Source organism: Podarcis bocagei, assembly GCF_964188305.1.
Source record: "Podarcis bocagei genome assembly, chromosome: 3".
Classification (NCBI taxonomy): domain Eukaryota; kingdom Metazoa; phylum Chordata; class Lepidosauria; order Squamata; family Lacertidae; genus Podarcis; species Podarcis bocagei.
Window position 1 is genome coordinate 50,170,644 of NC_138127.1, and position 22,759 is coordinate 50,193,402.

The following is a 22,759-nucleotide window of genomic DNA, read 5'->3' on the forward strand; positions in this document are numbered from 1 at the left end:
TTCCTATGTGGTAACCTTGGTTTTTGATAGGGAGATAGGGGAATTCTGAATAGTTCATTATCTCTTTCTGAGTACAGTATTAACACAAGTGGGCTTTCTTTTCTTTTCTTTCTTTTTTTTGTTTCCTAGGACATCCAGGCTGAAATTGATGCCCACAATGACATCTTCAAAAGCATCGATGGAAACAGGCAGAAGATGGTAAAAGCCTTGGGAAACACTGATGAGGCTGCGCTGCTCCAACACCGCATTGATGACATGAACCAGCGCTGGAATGACCTGAAAGCGAAGTCTGCTAGTATCAGGTAAAATATGATTTGAAAGTTACATCTGAATCAGGGCTGCTTCCTGTGATTCATTTTTGTACAACTGTGGACACAGCTTAAAAATGCACCAATTTCATGTTAGCGCCATCCTATCGTGCACCGGCATGTCCAAATAAACATAAGAGCCCTACTGGATCAGGTCCAGGGCCATCTTGTCCAACATTTTCCTCTCACAGTGGCCTACCAGGTGCCCATGGGAAGCCCACAAGCAGGGCTTGTGTGCAACACCACGGCCCTCACCTGTGATTCCTAGCACCTGATATTCAGAAGCATTTTGGTTCCCAACAGCGGAGGCAGACTATAGCTGTTAGGGTTAGTTGTCATTGATTGCCTCATCCTTGATGAAATTGTGTAATTCTCTTTTAAAGCCTTCCAAATTGGTGCTCATCTCTACCTCTTGTGGGTGCAAATTCCACACTTTAACTGTGCATTGTCTGAAGAAGTGCTTTCATTTGTGTATCCTTAATCTTCCAACATTCAGCTTCATTGGACGTCCCCTAGTGCTGCGAGAAAGGGAGGAAAACTTTTCTCTGTATGCTTTCTGCACACCATACATCTCGATCATGTTACCTCTTACTTGCCTCTTCTCTAAACTAAAAAAAACACATCCTCAGGCAAATGCCAGGGCCCAGGGGAACCAGCAGGTGCTGTTTACACCTTCTGGAGAACTAGAATGTGTGGGTGAGGAAATCCTTGCTGCCATATCTCGAGTACCCCTGACATGTTGTGAGCATGGGAGGAATAGATTAAAATGGTGGTTTGCTAATTTGTTGAAGTCTCTTTCTGCACTTTTCACCACTAGGCAGCAAGGACCCCCCTGTGCAGGCAGCCTGATGTTGAGAGACATGCCAGGCAACCCACTTTTTATTCCCTTGCCAGTGGCCCAGATGTAGCATTGCTATGTTGAGGACAAGGGATCGGGGATAAAAAGCCTGGTCCCTTACTAACTGTGTGACCACATAACATTGTGTCTGAGCTGCTGACTGTCGTTCCCTGCCAGTTTGAAAATTGGAACACTCCCTAAACCTGTTCTTGGGATTTCCTCAATTACCCAAAGCAGATTTAAGGGACATGGTGATAGGGGAAGGAGAGAGAGGAAAGCCTCATTCTGTGCACATGGCAACTTGGTTGAATCCTACCTTAGATTCCTTCACATCAAAATTCCATTCAGTTTTACATTTTCAGGGAAGCTTGGGAGGTCAGTGTCTGTCAGCTTGCGTTGCCGATACTTGGAACAAGTACCCTTAATATCGTGACTCTTATAAGCGTCCCTCACAAATCATCAAGAAAGAGATGAGAAGACATTTATGGTAATACTTTAATCAACAGCTGCGGTGTTCCAGCAGTAACAATTGAGCAGCATGGTATTTCTTGGGGATTAATGATCATTTGGGAGAAATTAATGGCCCAAGCTGCCCTCAAGTCATTTACTTCAGCCAGTCATTAATTCCAGGGTGAGAGTCTAAGGATGAGTAGTGGTTGTTATTATGAATGGTGTGTAAGAATCATACTTAAAATAGTTTTACAATTAATTTAATTTGTGTATATGCATGGAACATGATGTTCAAATGACATATATCAGCTGTAAGGGAGAAATCTAGAAGCATAATCAGAGGGGCTTAATTGCAAACACTAAATCATCAAAAACAATACACAAGTAATCATTTACTCTGTTGTAATAATCAGATCTAGGTAGAGTTTACTTTGTATGTAAAAACTTGTTCATAGTTGGATGTAACTACCTCCTGCAGTGTAACTGCTTGCTTCTGTAGTATGTGGTCTGCAATGTGGGGGTTGAGCTATACCACCATTCATCCAAGGATCACAGGGCAGTCTGCAATATAAAAACACAAAACGCATAACATATAAACAAACCAAGCAATAACCCCATAATCCATCCTGGGTTAAAGTAAACACAGTGCTCGTATAATACATTTAAAACAATGCTTGTCCTTCAACCCAGTTTGCCAAATTAACAAAAAACAACAACAACAAAACAACCCACTAATATATCAGTGGTGTCTTTTTGTGGCTATGCAATATTTAATATGATTCTTTAAAGTTGTTGTACTATCTGTTTTGTGGTCAGTTGTTAGGATTGATTTGTTTTTGGTTTCTTCCCTTTTGTTTTGTTATGAAGATATTTGAATGTTGGTTCTTCCGTTCTCTTCTTCTGAATAGCCGTTTACCCTGCCTATGCCCCTCTCAACCTGTCTTGTCTTTCTTTTCTTTTCTTTTCTTTTCTTTTCTTTTCTTTATAAATTTCCCCCCTCATTCAGAACCCTCATAGGTTCTGAATACGAGTTGCTACTAAAATATAGCATAGGCCCACAGCAAATCACACGCAGATGGAGATTACAGTTCCTGTTCTGATTTTTCTGCCTTTTTGGTGACAGTTCAGGCTGCCACTCCATGTTTGATAAAATTAAATTTCTGGTCGTGTACAGCTTCTTCAGTCCTGATTGAAAAGGAGCCACTGAGTTGTAATTTCACCCTCCATGGCATGCTAGCAGAAGGCTTCATGAGCCACTTAAACCCTCAGCGCAGAGCTGAAGTGGACTCAAATAAGAGTGTTGCATTTTGCACAGGATTGAAGTTCATTCTTGGCAGTTTTCTCCCTTTCTGGTGAACACTAAAAGTGCTGTAGATTTAAAAGGCAGAACTAGCCACAGATAAGTGTTGCTAGACAGGTCCCAGAAGAGTGCTGAAAAATATATTTCCAAGGATCAAGAATGCTTTCCCAGCAAGAGGCATTGAGCCGGCAGTTCTTATATTGCAAATACCTATGGCAGCTGGCTAAAGCTGGTCTCTGAGGCTCAGAGAACAAGTTGCATCTCTTTCATCTGCAGACACTCTGCTATTTGCCTATTCAAGCAGAGCTGCAATTTAGGGCTGATTTGGACACTACTTCTAAGCAGGGGACTGTTGGTGTGAGAATAACGTTTGCTTTTGAATCCCTGTTAAATCATAGACTAAAGTGGGTAGGGACAGAAAGCTTTCGCATGTGGCTAAATGACTAAAGGGGTGCTGTGGTAATTCTTGTAGGAAAATTGGAATGTACTTTATTTGAGTCTGGGGATATGATTCTTACTGCAGTATTTGGCTTGCCATCAGAATAAAAACAACAAAAGGAACAGGTGCCTCATATTCCAAACAAAGAAAAAACTATTACTAGCTTTTGTTCTCCTTTTGAAGAAAGTTCAAATAAATCAAAACGTTGCTTTTGTCAGTCTCTTGGCAGGGGAATTGACAACTTATTTTTAACCATTTTTTACTGAAGTTCTTGTTACAAACTTAGCCATGTCTCTGTCACCCCTCCTAGGAGCTGTTGCACCAATGGTGCACAAAGGAACTGATTTATAGATTTTTATCAGTGTCCAGGTGTTTCTGATTTACCAGAACACAGTGGGAAGCAGGTATGCTGTGTCAGCTCATGCAAGTTACTCTTCCTGATTTGGGGAGATTTCCCCCTCTAATCACAAACCTCCATTCCAAGGGACAAACCTTCTGGTTTCCCCAATCCATTGGGGCATAAGAGGTTGCAGTGGAGAACAACCTTCTACTGGATCCAGTCTAGTGTCATGAATGATTTTCTTCCCTGTGTCTTTTTTACAAGGCAGAAATTTGCTGAATACAAGTTTTTGTTGTTGTTTGTTGTTGTTGAAATACTTTGTCATCCTGCTGTATTGTTGTGTGCATCTGTATGTCTTGGAAGACAACAGAGGAGTGTGCCTTTGGGGGCAAAGCCAAACTGTTGGAGAGTTGCAGCACCTACTGTGGCTGTAGAGACCAATGTGGGAGAGACATATTTTGTTGCTGCTGGGGCAGATGAAAGGTATCCAGTTTTGCTTCTGCAAGTGGTCATTCCTTCTCTGGTCACTGTTGTGGATACACAACCAGATTCTCTGAATCCAGGCACTGTGGTCATCTGCAAGGGATTCCCACATGGTGGTGTTGATGTTGCCAGTCTTCATGCCTCGTATGCAGACATATTTGCAATGCAGAGTTGGTCTGCCAATGGGCCTGGTACTTGAAGCCAGCTCCTTGTAGAGCACATCCTTGGAGATCCTGCTGTCTTCCACTCTGTGTACATGACCAAGCCAGTGTAGACATCATTGAAACAGGAGTGTGAGTGTATTGGGAATGTGAGCTTCGGAAAGTACAGCTTTGTTTGAGACTTTCTCCTGCCAAAAACATTCCTAATGCAATGCATGTGGCAAGCATTAAGGTGTCACTCCTGGCAGTTGTATGTTGCTCACAACTCACTTCCAAAAGCAGCGTGCTTAACCTTCATCTTGACCTTTATCTTGACCTTGGACATCAGCATCACATTCTCCTGTACCCTTTTAGAGAGGCAAACCATTGCTGTAACTGCCTTGCCAATACACTTGTTCAGCTCAGCATCGACGGCGAGGTTGCTGGTTATGGTGGAATTCGGGCAGCCAAATTCATTACTCCCTCAAGTGTGTGGTCAGCAATGCTGATGTGTAGACTGCTGGCAATGTCCTGACTCAGGATATTGGTCTTCATCAGGCTAATCATAAGGCAGATCTCCTTGCAGGCTTGAGCAAAACAGTTGATGACGGTCTGTAGAGTTTCCTCAGACTGCGCTGTCAAGGCTGCGTCATCTGCAAGCAACAACGCTCAGATAACAACCCACCACACTTTTGTCTTGGCGTGGAGACATGCCAGGTTGAACAGACCCGTCACTCCTTAAATATTATTATTAAAAAGTCCAGCTAATGTAGACCATGTGAAAGACTAGGTTTGGTTCTTCAGCACTAAGACCCATAAGTAAAAGAGCATATATTGCTAAATGTATGTCAATGTCTAGGGAGTACAACTTCCCAAATGGCGCATTCTGGACAGCTTCTTCACATGTTCAGAACAAAATTCCTGAAAAGAGCTAATTAGTTATGTTTTTTAAGGTTCAGCTGTTCTAGAGGAAGCGGTGCTCCTTCTGTGAGCCAAACCTAATAAGAGTCTGGCTATTGTGGAGAAAACAGGCTGACAAGATTCTCTCTCTAAGGATAAATTCAGTTCATTTATTTATCACCCTATACAGATGGTTCTGCTTCTATGGATGTGCTGAGTAATGGTGGAGTTGTGAAACATTGCCTGGTGGGGAAAGGGGGAATTGCTCCAGACAGACTTGGATTCTAAAATAAGTTGACAGAAGAAAATAAACTCATCTCTTCTTCATCCCCCCCCCCCTCAGTGTACCCTCCCATTCCCATGTTCAGGAGGACTATCTGACCCTCTGAAGAGCCAACACAGCAAACTCAAAAATAAGGTGGCTGTAGGGAAGGAGGAGGAGATCTGAAACTTTCCTTCCTTAAGTTAAATTCTCTTATGATCCACAGCTTTATATTTTCTTCTGTAATTGCTTTAAGTGATATTTTACCTTGGCAACCTATGGTACTGTTCTTAAGAGAGTGAGAGTGTGTGGGCCACACATACTCTCCTTTAATCAGTGCTGCTGAAATATGCCAACAATAGAGAAAGGTAGGCACAATGCAAAAGTGCAATGTTTGTACACACATGTGATATTCAAGTGCGCCACCTTCCCCCCACAATTGAGGGGGCTGGCAATGTGCGTGAGTGATGCAGGCAGCAAGATTAAGGTGAGCATGTTGCATGGTGCGCATGCACAACTGCTGCAGACTTGGGGGGGGCAGCTCCCTGTTTGAATTTTTTTGGGGGCCCTTGCCCCCCTAAGATGGTGCTTATGGCAGTATTTATGTATATATGCAGCTGTGCATGTAGAAGTATGTAACCACTAGGTAGCTTGAGGGAGATACTGTCTCAGCTTCAAGACTTGTAGGAGGATAAATAGGTGACATAATAATTATAAAATACATCGTAGCTAGAAAATATGACAAAATTTAGAAAGTCTGGACAAAAGGCCACTGTGGAGTTTGGAAGCACAGTGTGGGAGCATAACTCATTTTAATTCAGGTCAGAAAAGCTCTCAGACAAATTTAGGAAAGATTTTGTTAGTTCTTATATGGACCCCTGCCAAATGGATGTTTGTTTTTCGATTTGATAGCATTGTGTTTTACTGATCTTTATTGATGTTGGTTTTATTATTACAAAGTTGCCATTAACTTCAACAAATATCCATCTATTTTTTAGGCAAGTAGTTCAAAGCTTTACAAACAGTGACAGCACTTCAGTCCTCAATTATTTTGAACAAAGAAGCCTTCTGGTGTGTGTGTTCACAATCAGTACAGCTACATCTGGCCCTAATTTTAGAACCGTTTTGAGTAAAAGTAGAAAATAAGGATGGGAGGGTCTGGAACCACAATTCCAATAAGCATTCAAATGTGTTTATACTTTTATGTTTAACAAGTGTTTGAAACCTAAACTGGGATTAGGAGGAACTTGTATAACATTTTCCCTCATTCAGAAACATATGCTTGCTTGCTTAGAAACACATGTTCTGCTAGATTTACCAATTTCCTATCTAATCCTATCATGGATTACTTTCCAGTTCGTATGTTTTATGTACCCTTTCTGAATTAAACAAAAAGAAGAGAGAGGGGGAAAAGCCCAAGAGATATGGCTTGCCAAAGGCCACTATGCTCATGTATAAGAGCATATTTCACATCAAGTTGATAACACAGTAAAATAAATAAAATAGTAGCTAGTATTGTAAGCCCATCCTTTGGGTCCAGGAAATTTCCCAAGACTGATTCCAAACAGGACTGGTACAGTGAGTGATCCAATTACAGTACAGTGGTACCTTGGTTTACAAACTTAATCCGTTCCAGAAATCCGTTCTTAAACCAAGATGTTCTTTCCCATAGCAGCAGGGGACTCAATTTACAAATGGAACACACTCAACAGGAAGCAAAACATGTTCTTATTCCAAGGCAAAGTTCACAAACCAAAACACCTACTTCCGGGTTTGCAGTGTTCTTAATCCAAGTTGTTCATAAACTAAGCTGTTCTTAAACCAAGGTACCACTGTACTCCTCTGGAGAATAAATAGCTTCCCAGTCAAGGCTCAGGAACTGCCAAATCAGAGAAAAGCTAGCAAATTAGCCGTTACTATTATTTAATATAGATATAGATATACCACTTAATTATTAAATCAAAATGGCAATTAAATAAAAACCATAGAAAGAAGAAGAGCAATAAAAAAATTCATAAAATCAAACGCTACCTTAAAATGCCTGCTGAAATAAGAAAGGCTGTATCAGGTGCAAGTAGTTCTTTTTTTTCTAATCTCAATCGGGATGAGATTCCTCACTGAATGCACAGTTTGTAGTACATACAAGACATGTAGCTGTGCAATGGAGACCACCAGTACATATTTTTTTCCACGTATACTCCACTGCCCCCCCAAGCACTCAAGGCATTATACACTGCTCATTCCACATCATCCCTGTGTGGTGAGTTATCGACTTAGAGATACTGACTAGCTGAAGGTCACCCAGTGATCCTCAGGACGGAGTGAGGATTGGAACCCAGATCTCCTTAGTCTGACACACTAGTCACTGTACCACAGCGGCAGTCAAAACTGGGTTCAAAAGTCAAGAGAATAAGCTAGGGGATTACTAAACAAATGAGGTGTAGAATAAATGCAAAGGGCTTTGAGGTAATCACAAATGCTGACAGCCTGTGTCAGTCAGTGTTCTGGAAGGCTGGAAGCTTGCTGCAAAGAATTTGATTTTTGAGGCTAATAGAAAGGATTAGCTAGACTAATCCTTGATATGGACCATGCCCACACAATATGGTCATTGTTGCATCTTATGACACATACGTTTTTCACTCTTATTTTCCAATGATTATATAGAATTTATTCCACAGAAGTGCAAAGGGATAGAGTGATGCAATTCCGCAGAGAACCAATCCCAGTGTTTCAATTTAGAATCTGAAACACAAGTGCTGTACCTATCCCCTCCCCTCAATATTTCTGTGGTCAGGGCTTGGTAGTCAGCTGACCACTCCAACCTTTTCCTATGGGGGTGGTTGTGATTAATGAATAATTGCAGTTCCTGTAAGGCCATAGAGAGGAAGATGTGTGTTCAGAGCTCTTTGAAAGAAATAGTGAATGAGATAAGGGATGACTAATCACTGGAATCAGCGAAGAAAGCATGCGGTATTTTTTGGAGGGAGAGATTTAATCTTTTTCTTTTTTTCTTTTTTCTTTAAAAAGGCTGGTATTCTGCTACAAGAATTGCATATTGAGCTAGCAGAAAATTAAACTGTGAACTATTAGTTCCATCCTATAGCTCAGCTGGCATGCTGTTTATCAGTGTAATTATATGGTCTCAAGATTTGTCAAGATCATTGAATGGACAGAATTAAAGTGGAGGTCTGTCCTACTTTACCATCATTCTAGAAAACACAGATAAGCTATTAAGAATCTAAAATGCATTAGGTGCACTGATAGGATGATAAAGTGTAAGTGACAGGAAAAGATTACAACCATTTCCTTGTGAGTATTGGGACACTCTCTGCTTACCATAGGTTAAAGTAGACAAGGGACTCAGAAAAATAAAAGGTTCTGACATTATCAAGAGTAGTTACACTAATGGTATGTCATATTAACTGAATTACAGCACAATGCTGCAGCAGTTCATTGATTCAGCAAAAATGCAGTAAGTAATCTGTACCAGCAATGCTAAGCTAGTTAACATTAACCCCTTACTGCCCCTGTCATTCTGGGTATGAACCTGTCATAGACAGGTCTTATGGAAATCTGGACTTTTGCCCCTAAGAAGTCTGAAAGGGTTTTACATGTAGCTATTTTAAACTGCTGTGTTTGAGGACTACAGCTTGGTACACTGCACTTGGTGCTAAAACTGAAGCATAATATTCTGGAACATTTACTAGATTGCATAATTTGTAGTTTTAAAATAGAGAATGGGGATTTTCCTTACAAAATGTATTTTTAGTAATGTTTTCCATTGGAACCATTAAAATGAAACTAACCTGGCTCCCACCCAAAACACACAGAGGCACTTTCTTTATTCCAGCATGTAACGGTACAGACTCAGTGCTCAGGAGTCACGATTCAGAAGTCCAGGAAGAGGGCAAGAAGTTCAGAACTGAACAGAAACACACACACAGCTTTATGGCGGTCCATAGACCCAAAACTCACAGTACAACAATAGTATATATCAACAGTTATTAAGGTGTGAGATCGGCCTTGCTAGCCAACAGAGGAGCTTTAGCCAAACAGAAGCAACGAAGAAGTCCCCCAAAGTTTCCCTACTCCTCTTGCCAAGCTTTTCAAAACCAAGTGTGGCATCCTCACTCGTGAGACTCTGTCACCTTGTGGGACCAGGTCACACCTGGTTCTAGGTGAGAGCACTGCAACCTCCTGCCTGGGCTCCTGTTCAGTCGCTGCTGGTTCCTGCTTAGCTTACCGCCTCTGCTGATCAAAGCCTGCCCCAGCCTCCACTGACATTCTCTGCTGCCCAAAAAGGTCCGAGGGGAGAGCCAGCATCTCTGCTCCCCCTTCTAAAAAGCCCCTCCTCCAACCCACATTGCCAGAATTTAGTCCTCCCCTCTGTTTCTTCTCCCTTCCTGTCCTTCACAGCCTTCCAATCCAAGCCTGATCCCCACAGTGCTGTGGGGCTCATGACATAAACTTAACTTCAGACCAGAAGTGCATAAATGGTATTCCTTCCATAGTCTTGTCAAACAATCCCACACAATAACCTTTTATTAGTCATTTTAATAAAGAGTTTGTTAACGCCTCTCTTCACAGAGAGTTGTAAAATACAGTGGTACCTTGGGTTACATACACTTCAGGTTACATACGCTTCAGGTTACAGACTCCGCTAACCCAGAAATATTACCTCGGGTTAAGAACTTTGTTTCAGGATGAGAACAGAAATTGTGCCCTGGCGGCGCGGCGGCAGCAGGAGGCCCCATTAGCTAAAGTGGTGCTTCAGGTTAAGAACAGTTTCAGGTTAAGAACAGACCTCCGGAACGAATTACGTTCTTAACCCGAGGTACCACTGTACAGGTGTCTTCTGGGTTATGCTGCGTATGATAAGAAAGGTTACTATATTTGGTTTAATTATCTTGTTTAGCACAACCTCTAATCCATTTAGTACATGTCAGTTTCTCAGCAAGCATTTTTTGCCATATCCTATCTCTCAGTACCTGAACTGTGAAATTCCCCATCTTCTGGTGTCTTGAAATCTTCATGTGTGCTGCAGCTAGCAACAACACAGTGATTTGTTTGTATAATATAATTTGCAAACATGTCACTGTATATTGACAGTATCACAAGCAGGGAGTTCATTCTAATCCTAACTTGCACAATGTCTGAGACAAAATGAGGATTTCCCTTCATCCCATTTGGATACTCATTTGGTATCATTATGTATGATTTAGGTACCATTTGAGTATTTTACAACATCTGTGGGCCACACATTTCAGACTAGATTCCTTTGCTTTTTTTGTATAAGCCATTTTGAAATGGTTATATCTAATAGATCATTTGAACAGTTATTTGGATTGCATTAAGGAAAATATCCTATAATATTTTAATGTAGCCTAAAGGTTAAAATGTTTGCTGTGTCTCATTGCAGGGCTCACTTAGAGGCAAGTGCAGAGAAGTGGAATAAGTTGCTATCATCACTGGAAGAGCTTATCAAATGGCTGAACCTGAAAGATGAAGAGATAAAGAAGCAGATGCCTATTGGTGGGGATGTTCCAGCATTACAGTTACAGCACGACCACTGCAAAGTGAGTTGCTTATCTTTCTACTGCCCATTCGACACTTTTTAAAATGCACAGCTCATTTGCAGTGCCTTTGTAAAACTGAACCAAGTGTGGGGAAAGAATTATCTCTACCCGCCATTTAGTCTTCTGCATAGCTAACTACTAACCACAGTGCAAGGCATAGTGTCAGGGAACTGACATTGGAGCAGAGTGGAGAGGCTAGGCTCCCAGATTCTGCAGGAGAGGGAACGAGTAAGGGAAGAGAGAGGACGTCCTCTGGGGAAAGAAGTCCAGGTGACACCAGGAAGAAGGGAGACGCAGAGAGCACTTCGGAGGGGAGGCTCCGAGACTCTTCCAGTGAAGTCAGTGAGGAGAGTGGAGGACCACCGCTTGGCACGCCCACTCTGCGCAGAAGGCTTCCGCGCAGAGAGGCGAGGCGAAGGTTGTCCATTAAGGAATTCTTATGCTGGAGGAAATTTAGGAGACACCCACTGACGGATTCTGCCAGTGATTGGGCAGCAGCGCATAAGGGCTGCTCAGCCGGGGAAAGACGCAACCACCCCAAGCAGTTGGGAACAGCTGGAGGTTTACACACAAGCAACCCCAGTTCCCATGATACATAGCTAATTCTGGTACAAAACCAACAGTTTACCTTGTGCTCAATTATGGATGGGGAATTATTTCGTCCAGCCAGGCACACAGAGACACAATAGTCTCTTTTACTTACATACATCTGTCTGCATCCATACTTGGATTAAAGTGCACTGGATTATCTTAGTCAAAGTGACAAAAACTTCCCCAAACCAAGAGTGGCAAGTGTTGGGCAAAACAGTGTTTTCCCCTAGTGTTTCCTGGAGGGCATTCCAGGCTTTGGATGGCACCTCCTTCTGACTCTGGTAGGCAATCTCCTCTTCAGATGACCTCAGGGGCAAGCGCCCTTGTGCCCTCCTTGACCAACAGCACAACAAGGATGACCTTTTAGCTCCCCTGCAGCATCCATCAACGTTAGCAGGGCACCACACTTCCATTGGATTGCCACACTGATGAAGCTGGAAACACTGTGTCCGTGTAGAACTGTGGCTAACAATAACTGACTGCATACACTTGAACACAGATAAAAACAGACTGAGAGAATAATCCAGGAAATCCCTCTGGAAGGTCCTGGCTGCCACTCCACATATACAGTGCTGGCCAAAGCTTCTAATATACAGCTGAACCAAGCAACATCTTATTAAACATACGAAAGCAGGCTTTCATTCAGTGTGTGTGTGCTTGATAGAGAGTTGTGAATTTTTAGGATTTAAGATGTTGGTATTCATGCTATCAAAGGTTTTAAAATGCAATAGTATGAAATAAAAAGTTTTAAATTAAAAAACAAACATTGATCTTTGTCTACCATGATAGTTTCTGATCTGTGCATTGTCCAGAAAGCAGATTTGATGGGAGAGCAAACATTTTCAGTGATAGTGTCCTAAGCTTTGGGATGTCTTCTACAGGGACGCCCCCCAGCCCCCCTTCTTACTATCATTTAGGTGCCAGGCAAAAAAGTTTGTTTTTCCAGCCTTTAAAAACTACTAATGTGGTTGACTTATTTCAGATTGTTGTGTTAGTTTGCATGCTGTATGTTTTATGGTTGTATTGTTGCTATTATTTTTTTACTTCTTTGTTAGCCACTGTGGAAACAAATTTAAGCAGGTAAATAGTGTTCTGGAGTTTTGACTGAATAGGATAAACGTGGGATTCTTAAAGAAACTTTTATAATGTCTGCTTATCCTGGTTAATTCTTGTTTCTTTATATAAATGAAATTCTTGAAAATCAATATATAAACATTAAAAAGGGAGAGCAAGAAAAGAATCTAGTCTGTTGATGCAACCTACCAGGAAGACATTGCCCTATGCAAACTTCATAAAAATGAATGGGAGCTGTGTAGGAGCATGTTGATTGCTCTTTCTATGATTATTATTGACTGACATTGTTAAATGATTCTCTGCATCAACAGTCATCTGTGTTCCCTCTAGTTAATGCACCTGTCTATACAAAGGAAGGTTGTAAAGAAAACAAAAACATCACCATCTGAGTAAATAACAATTTCCCAGAATTTCACAATAAAAGCAAATTGCTGCAGCCTCACACAATTTTGTATGGAGAGGATAGGACCATGTGCTGGTCCTGCACAATACCAGAAAAGTGTTAATTTTTGCATCTGGGCTTCATGGAAGGGATGTTTTTCTTTCTTGGTCAGCTCTCAGTTTAGGGAGGAATGCTATAATACAGTGGTGCCTCGCAAGACAAAATTAATCCGTTCCGCGAGTCTCTTCGTCTTGCAGTTTTTTCGTCTTGCGAAGCACGGCTATTAGCGGCTTAGCGGCTATTAATGGCTTAGCGGCTATTAGTGGCTTAGCGGCTTTAAGAAAAAGGAAACAAACTCACAAGAACTCGCAAGATGTTTCGTCTTGCAAAGCAAGCCCATAGGGAAATTCGTCTTGCGGAACGACTCAAAAAACGGAAAACTCTTTTGTCTAGCGAGTTTTTCATCTTGCGAGGCATTCGTCTTGCGGGGCACCACTGTATAGGCAATAACTTACAAGTTTAAAAGGTTGCTAAGATCAAATGAGGGCAACTTAAAAGTTATCATGGGGAAATAATCTGTTCAAAGAGTATTCCTCTTATCTCCTTTTTCTTTTTATAAACTTCCTTTTTATGAAAGACTTTAACAAATAGCTGTATAGAGTTGAAATCCACCAACTACTTATTTTATGAGAGAGAGAGATTGGTAATCAATATAATTTAAAAATGTGCATGCAGGATTATTTTTTATTGGTGATCCATTGAGCTGTTGCTTTTTTTATTTAGTAATTTTTAAATTAGGTGCGTTTTTTTTGTAAGTAGGCTATTTTGAAGGGTTAACTAACCTGTGGCTCTCCAGATGTTCTTATCTGTCAGATGCTGTGTGGTGGTTGCTCGTGAGTAACCAGGCAGGACTCTGACCTGTCTTTTACAGGTTTTATTGGTGCAAACTATTTACAGTGCAGAACCACAAAGTTCATGTCTGTCTTAGTCACTTGCAGATTCCGGGAGTGGCCCCTTCCGGTTTCTCCCCCAACATAAGAACCTAGACACCCCAAATCTCTGCCTCCCCTCCTTACGTTTCACCACTCTGCGCAAGTTGGGCGACGGAAACTTCATGTCTGCCTCCTGGCCAGCCGGGCTAGGTGAGGCGCTTGGGCTCTCAGTAGCATCTTTGAGCCCTTCCCTCGCTTGGCTGCCCCCTTCCCCCTCTGCTCCACTGGAGGTGTGGCTTTCCCCACCGCTGGACGAGGAGCTGCTCATCGGGAGCCTCGGAGGCTCTCTGTATCCCCCTGCCTCCCTCCCCTTTTCTGATGGCAGTTCCCTGACATTATCCCTTCCATTATCCCTAACCATTATGTCAGTTGGAGTCCAGCATCATCTAAGGACCACAGACAAGCCACCTCTGCTTCTGTGCATTGTGTTGCTTTTGTCATGGCCATAATGGTTTGTGCAACAAGTGTTAACGTTCAAAGAGCAACTCTTCCTATCTTTATCACTAAAATGAGAAGCTTTGTTTATTTGCTTAGAATGCTACTGCTATGGAAATGTTCACTGTCCAAGCAAGCATTATTAATGCAGGTGGAAAATGAATCAATCCAACAAATTCTTAGAAAAACAAATATTCTCTTCTGTTTACGGTCATGCTGTGCAATGAGAGAGATAAAGGGACAGGGATGCAGGAAAAGAGGGATAATCAGTTGTCTGTCACCAGAACACTATTTCAGCCTTGTTGTGAGTTTCCAAAATGGGACTTCCTGCAATATTGCATGATCATGTAGCCTCCTACATAGTGGCACTGATGGAAATCAGTTTTGCTTTATTTCATCCATTTGACGACAATTAAACTCCAATCTCTGTCCATTCTCAGTACTTCATAAACTCTCATACATACTCCCCTTAGTCCAATCTCTTCTTATTTAGTTCCATTGCTTCATGTTATCTCTCTGCTAACTTCTTATAGTTTTAATACACTGTTCTCACTTCAAAATAAGTTATGACACTTTTTTGTTTAATGTTGCTCATTTAATGGCTCTCTCCTTCTGTTCACTTTCCCTAGTGCATTGCTTCAAAAACACTATGCAAATAAGTATGGTGTAATTTTAAAATTTGTTTGCCTGATTCATTTGTGTGCTACCAGAATGTGCTTGAGTGCTAGAATATATATATATATTAATTTTCTTAATTTGCTTGAGGTTGTATTATCAGCAGTTATGTTTTGTGTAAAGAAGTTTATACAGAGAGGGTCTAATAGACACAAGGGCTATAAAGAGATAGTGACACTGAAACAAATAGTAGCCATTAATAAATGCATGTACTTCCAAATTGTTCTGACCTCCTGGTGTTTTATCACTTTTCTGTACTTAGTTGTTAACAGATTTATTCCATGATGGGCACAGTCCTGAGCCTGTGATTGCAATGCACAATTTTAGTAATAAGCCATTTTTCTGTTCCCTGTTATTAGAGTTGGTTTTTGGCAACAAATGCATGCGCTGGTATAAATAAAGCACAAGGAGGTCTATGACTGTATGCAAAGTAAAAAATAAATAAAGTCGCATCTGTAAATGTTCTTATGCAGGCATAGGCAAACTTGACCCATCAGATGTTTTGGGACCACAACTCCCATCATTCCTGACCACTGGTCCTGTTAGCTAGGGATGATGGGAGTTGTAGTCCCAAAACACCTGGTGGGCCGAGTTTGCCTATGCCTATTCTTATGCATCTGCACAAATACATGAGCTCTGCGGGTAAATAAAAATAATGTTCTTACCTATCCATAACATTAACAGACAGCATGAAGCAATTTGCCATACTACTTAACCTCTGACTCATAAAATGTGGAAGATGGCTCCCAGAATCAGAAACAATGCAGAACACAATGAGGAATTTAAAAGGGTTAGGCTAGGCATCTCCAGAGGAGATTTAGTTCTCTAAAAGCTTATTCCATTTTTCATGATGAGTAATTTCCCTGTGCTGACACTGATTCCACCCCCCCAAAATAATCTAGCTAGAGCATAGGTTTCCAAACTGATCCATGAGCTTCAGTCAAGTGGTCCGTGGTGTGTCAGTAAAGCACAATTAAAAACCATGCAGTATAAATTGTAATGCATTAAAATTGCCACAACAGGCAGAAAAATTAAGTGGTCCATCAAGATCCTCATCATTTTTCAAGTGGTCCAATAGGGCGGGGAGAAGTCTGGGAACTGCTGGGCCAGAGAACAGGCTGCCATTTTCCCTTTGCCTCCAGCAGCTTTGTAGTCAGGCAGCATTGACTGGACAGCATGCTTTGTTATTTTCTTCGTTCTAATGGAGGACTGCTGGGTAGGGTGGTTCTAACTATCATAGAGATTTAACTGACCCTGTCATTGTACATTTCCCACTTTCCCCATGGGAAAGGGGTGGTTCCTTCTCTAAATCTCTAAATGAGATTGGCAAGAAAGCCTCCCCCTCATGCAATAGCACCTGCATTCAACGAAAAAACCCCCAAGAGTTCCATATAAGGTATCAGCCCTGTATTTCCATCATCATGGTTCTTCCTGTCAGAACACCATTCTAGAGTTTCATTGATTTCTTCTCTTTAAAAGCTCTTCCTTAACGCCAGGGCCTTGTGAAATTCAAGCTCAAAACAAACAAACAAAACCCTGCATCAAGGCAATCTGATTTATACACTAAGAAACACTGAGTTCTTTTTCCTTTGTAATTTATGCAAATTAAGAACATTTGCATACTTTTTTCTTATTTTGTACAATTGACCTACATTTTAACTGTATTGAATAATCTGGGAGTGACAGATTTGAGAAGGAGCAATTAACTATGCAGGCCAGTGAAGCCTCCATCCCCAAACACTAGACATCTTACTCAAACTGATCCCCTGAGTTCTGAGATCCCAGTAGGAATTTCCCACTCACACCTAATTCAATCTTCTCAGCCACCAGGGCTAGAAACTTGCAGGATTTCTTTGAATCACAGGAACCTAAATTCCTGGTGTAAGCCAAGAGATAGACAGCAGTTGTAGCTGCAGGATTCACAGGAGGTGTCAGCTTGGCAATATTCTTATTCTGACTCAGCTGTCCAGAGAATGCACAGGCTCAGAGACTGAAAATTTATTCCTAGAGCCGTAGAATCAAAATTGCTTACTTCTTTGCTGGGAATGAAGTATTGATGTACCCCCTATTGTATGCTAGAAGGCTCCCCTTTCTAAAGAAACGTAAAGCGTGGGGAGGGAGAAAAAACATTTTACTAGTTGCATATTTTTGCAAAGATGCAGCTCTTGCAGAATCACTTGAGCAAAAAAAATCTAAAAGAATGGCTTTCAGAAAGGGGTCCATATTTTTTATTCTATTCCTTCTTCAAAATGATTTATCTGCATCTTTTCTGCAGAGGGAGGCGGTGGTGGGGAAGATGCCAAGAATGCAAGCATTTGGTTGATTTATAGAGCATAGAGGGAGGTTGGTGAGAAAGTGAGATCTCAGAATGTGGGTTGAGGAAACGTGTTGAAGTGCTAGGTTAGGTACTTGTGGCTAAGCTGCTAGGACAGAATGAAATGACTGGGATTGTTTTTAAGCATGGAGGAAAGCAGTTCTATTTGAGAAGGAAAACTGTGAGACTGAGAGCCAAGGCCCAGAGGATAATAATTAAATGCTGTAAAAGCCTAAAGCGGGGCAGGTGGGGGAAAGAAAATGGAAATTACAGTATAAGCAGGGTAGGTAAAGGGATTGAACAGGGATGGGTTTAATTATGGATGTTGAGGAGAAAAATGAAACATGCTGAATGAGCGAAATCACAGGCACTGAGGGAAAGAGAAGGGAGGGCAGCTGTGGAACAAATTATTGTTTTATTACCTGTATTCTTCCCTTTCCCAGGGTGGCTAGCAACATTGAAAACCTGACATTGAAAACAAAACCATAAACTAAAATCCAATATAATTATAAAACAATCACCAATACAGTTCAGCAATGCATTTCTTGATAGGCGGGTCATTGTGGGAGGCAGGGTTGCAGTGCCTTGTGTACTCTTCCCCTCTGCAGACCATCTTCCATTTTGGGGGGGATAACTGGTTGCTCCTCCACTTGCACTGTCAGAGTGATCTCTTTAGCACTATGTTGAATTCCTCCCTATAGTTCTTTGGGAAACATACACCTGTATAGTCAGATCTGCTGGTTCTCAACTCACTTAATGGAAGTTAGTTTTCTAAGCAGTCATCTAATTTGCATTCATTCAATGCAATTGAGCCATTATCGTATCCGTTGCTATTATTAAATGCTTTCCCATATATTGTCAATTGAAAACCATTGTGTTGTGCTGAAAGCAACAGTTAATGTTAATTACTGAGTACTAGCACAAATAGAGACCTTTCTTCAAATCCTCACTAAGCTAATTTGTATACATTGATCTACTTATATGCCTTCCGGGGAAAAAGAAAGCAAAAAATGGCTATCAAACATAGCAACCAATTGCTGATGCTTTTGACTGTTTGGCCTTTTCCGTTGCTTTTATTCTAACAAACTGCTGCTAGAAAAATTCCATATAAAATAATGTTGCAAGTTGTGAAGATTAGAAGATGGCATAGCAAAGCACCTGATAATTTAGAGCTATATTTTCATAAAATGTTCCTTAGCTGCTTTGACAAGCAACATGGAGTTAATATGCATGGAGAATAAGGCTGAAACTCTCCGCCAGAGGTTGGGAAACCTGTAACCCTCCTGATGTTGACTAAAGCTCCCATAATCCCTGCCCACTGGCCATGCTGGCTGGGACTTGGAATTCAAAGCATCTGGAGGTGGTTCTCCACCATGCCCTTTTCTCACCATCTCGTCCAAGTATTTGGTCAGAACATGGAAGGATGGGAGAGATTGCATCTGCTGGCCCAGCCCTAAACCTTTATGTGTGTAGAGCTCTATACAGAGCTTGTGGGTAGTGCCAGCCAGTGCTGCCCTCAAAACGAATGCAGTCAGTCTGGATTTTCCTCTGGGAGGCTCCCATTGCAGGCAACAGTTGGATGTGTTGTCATGTGCAGATTCAGTGCTAATGGTGGAAGGGAGATCTGTACTCTGTGATGCCCCATGACAATCTCTTTCTGTTTGTACAACTCTGCAATATGCATATCAGTATACTGTCAGAGTAAAAAAAAAAGGGGGTCGGGCAAAATGTTTAAATTTCACACAATCAAGATTGGTTAACAATTTCTACGTATCACTCGTTTTCTCTGTGCTTATCTACTGTAGATAAGCCTTGTTTGAAAAACTGGGCACAACAGGATTGATAGGGGCTCTTATTCACCTAAACCCTACTCAACGTAGACCATTAAAATTCATGAACCTAGTTAGTCATTGTCATTAGCTTTAATGGGTCTGCTCTAAGTAGGACTAGTACCATTCTATGTGAAGAGGGAGAAGTGTGATCCCACCCCTAAACTCCACACATTGATTAGGTCTTCTTGACAGAGCCTGTGTATAAGCTGTATGCCACAAGCCTTATGTGATTACCGTATTTTTTGCTCTATAAGATGCACCCAACCATAAGATGCACTTAGTTTTTAGAGGAGGAAAACAAGAAAAAAAATATTCTGAATTGAAGAGCAATCCCTCTTGTTGTTCTGGCTTCAGGGATAGCCGCGCAAAGCCTCTTCAGCGCAGTGGGAGTGTTCCTCCTGTTGCGCTGAAGAGACTTCACGTTGCTTTCGCTGAAGCCAGAACAGCAAGATTACGCAGCAATCCCTCCTGCTGTTCTGGCTTCAGCGATAGCTGTTCAGCCTGCATTCACCCCATAAGACACACACACATTTCCCCTTGCTTTTTAGGAGGGAAAAAGTGTGTCTTATAGTGCGAAAAATATGGTATATCCTGCGTATCTACAAATTATTCAAATTTAATTCCACTACAAATGTTAGTTTACTCACTGCTGCTAAATGATAATGTTATCACCAATTACTGGTGTTATGAAGGGTCACAGTAATTTTACATCATCTAACATTGTGTATGCCATCAAATGCCAACAGTGTCCTTCAGCTCTCTATATTGGACAAACAGGCCAAACCTTACGCCAAAGAATAAACGGACATAAATCTGACATCAAGAATCACAAAACAGAGAAAGCAGTAGGAGAACACTTCAATCTCCCAGGACATTCTATACAAGATCTCAAAGTAGCTGTTTTACTACAAAGGAATTTCAGAAATAGACTGGAAAGAGAAGCTGCTGAATTGCAACTCATTACCAAACTCAAAACCATGGAGAGACCTGGTCTGAAAAGAGACATTGGATTCTTATCTCATTATACATGACTAAGCCATTTTTCACCTTCTCACCCCTTGCCTTTTCCTGGAAGACCTATTGCAGTCGTTAAGAGTCGTCAACAGGCTCATCTCAGCTATCTGCCAATCTCCCATTCCCACCACCCTTCTGAGTAATACCCCTCCCCACCTTCTCACTATATAGAAGGATCTGGCAACTTCTGTTTCAGTGTATCTGAAGAAGTGTGCATGCACACGAAAGCTCATACCAAGAACTAACTTAGTTGGTCTTTAAGGTGCTACTGGAAGGAATTTTTTTATTTTGAGTAATTTTACATACATTCACAATCTTAAATGAATTGTCACGGACAGCAATTTTTCATTCCCATGCCATTTCATTCTCAACTTCTATATTCTTCTTCCTGTGATACCTGTGACCCTCTAGATGGTGCTGGATTACAGCTCCTATTGTCCCTGACCACTGACAATGTTGGTGGGGGCTAATGGGAACTGGAGTCCACAATATCTGGAGGGCCACAGGTCCCACCCCTTGCTTTGCACTGATGTGTATATCATATACCCTGGCAGCTGAGGATTATGCTTCGTGTGGTCTCTAGTCAGTGAAAGTTTATGCCACAGTAAGTGTGTTAGCCTTTAATGTGCCACTAGACTCTGTTGATTTTCCCGCAACAGGCTAACATAACTATCCCACTGGAAATTGTGCTATAAATATTGTGTTGAATGTTTCTGAAGAAAGGGCTAAGGAATAACTTTTTTTCCTCTTGGCATGTACCAAATACTTTCCTTCAATTGCTGAGGCATTTTCAATTTGATTTAATCATATCTTTAAAATATTTCTTAGTTTTTAGAAGACAAATTACAGCTTTACTTTGTTTCTAATAGGGAAGGGGAGGAGGGCATTAATAGTTCCACATATTGATCCACTTCGTTTCCGGCCCAATTCAAAGTGCTGGTTTTGACTGATAAAGCTTCAATGGCTCAGGGCTGCAGTACTTCCAAGGTCTTCCTCTCCCCATATGAACCACCTGTGATCATCATCTGAGGCCCTTCTTCATGTGGCCCCTCCAGGAGAGATCTGGAGGGTGGCAACACAATAATGGGCCATTTCTACCTGTTAGTGGATTGCCTTTAACTATAAGTGGCCTTTTAGAAGTGGGTGGGATGTTTTTGATGTATTTTTCCACCACTTGATTTTAATGTGGGGTTTTTGGTTGGTTGGTTGATTGTAAACCATTTTGGGTTGCCAAAATCAGTGCGGTACATTTAAGATAATCTATAAGCTTCTAGAGAAATGACATCCTCACTATCTTAGAAGTGTTCCAGGGGAAAAATCTGAAAGGCTTTTCATATGTGTCCATGATTCAGAGCCTCTTCCCTCCAGATTGTTGAAATACAACTCCCATCATCCCTGACCATGTTGGCTGTGGCAGATAGGAGTATCTGGTTTATGCAACCAGCATATCAGAATCGGGATGATGATCATTTGTTAAATATGTTAGTCAGTTTATCTTGCCCGATCCAAATTTTGGCAACCCAAAATGATTTACAACCAACCAACCAACAAACAAACAAAAAACCCACATAGATACATTAAAACCCAGGGAAAAAATAAATACATTAAAAATATCCCACCCACTTCTAAAATAACTAGAATTAAAAGACTGGAAATATTGCAAATTAACTATACGTAAATTTGCAATGCATTTTTCTTTTTTTTATTAGTAATGGTTTTCTCAGGGTTTTAGTAAGAGAAACTAGATGCTACTTTTAAAAAGATAGTGTCTGATAAAGACTCAGAAATAAAATGACACAGAGATTAAACAACAGATGGTAGAGCCTACTGTGAGTGTATAAATCTAGCAGAGCCTTAACCTCGTAAGGACTACTCAGGAGACGAGTTAAGGGTCCTGGGTTTTAAAGCACAGTGTTTAGTGTTGATTTCTTCTTCTTTCTATAAAAACACCCAAGATCCATCGCTCACCAGCCTTCTGGGATTTCATGGTCACTAAAGAATCTGTTGTGTACTGAAACATCAAGCAAAAAGCATCTTGCTTGTAATTGTCAATACTGTTCTGTTCAGAATGGACAGAGGTGCATTGGCGGAGGAACGGGGGTGTGGAGGGAGCAGACCACCCTCCGCACACTATTTCGGTAGGGTGCCATTGCGGCACCCCCCCCGGACACGTGCCACGCACCCCGGGGGCACCAGCCATGCCCCGCCTTCTCTCCGCCCCCGGTAGTGGAGCTTGCAGCTTCGCCACTGCAGGGATGGAATCTGACAGTTTTATCCTCTGTATTATATTTTGTTTATTCCTGTTATGAACTTTTGTGTTTTCCTATTATGTTGCACTCCACATGCCAATTTCAGGAATCCTGTTGACAACAGTTTACTTTGGTTTTTATGCATATATACGCAAAACAGATTTT

At 41.4% G+C, this 22,759-nt stretch overlaps 1 protein-coding gene across 3 annotated transcripts in view; it reads left to right on the forward strand.

Moving 5' to 3' along the window:
- LOC308582807 (utrophin-like) overlaps positions 1-22,759 on the forward strand; it is a gene marked incomplete at its 3' end in the record, with an annotated part of 196,543 nt that overhangs the window by 82,236 nt on the left and 91,548 nt on the right. For all 3 annotated transcript variants that reach the window (XM_081186281.1, XM_081186282.1, XM_081186283.1), the window contains 2 exons: positions 130-302; positions 10,880-11,036. In XM_081186281.1, coding sequence (XP_081042407.1) covers positions 130-302; positions 10,880-11,036 — 330 coding nt within the window. The remainder of the gene's footprint in view (positions 1-129; positions 303-10,879; positions 11,037-22,759) is intronic.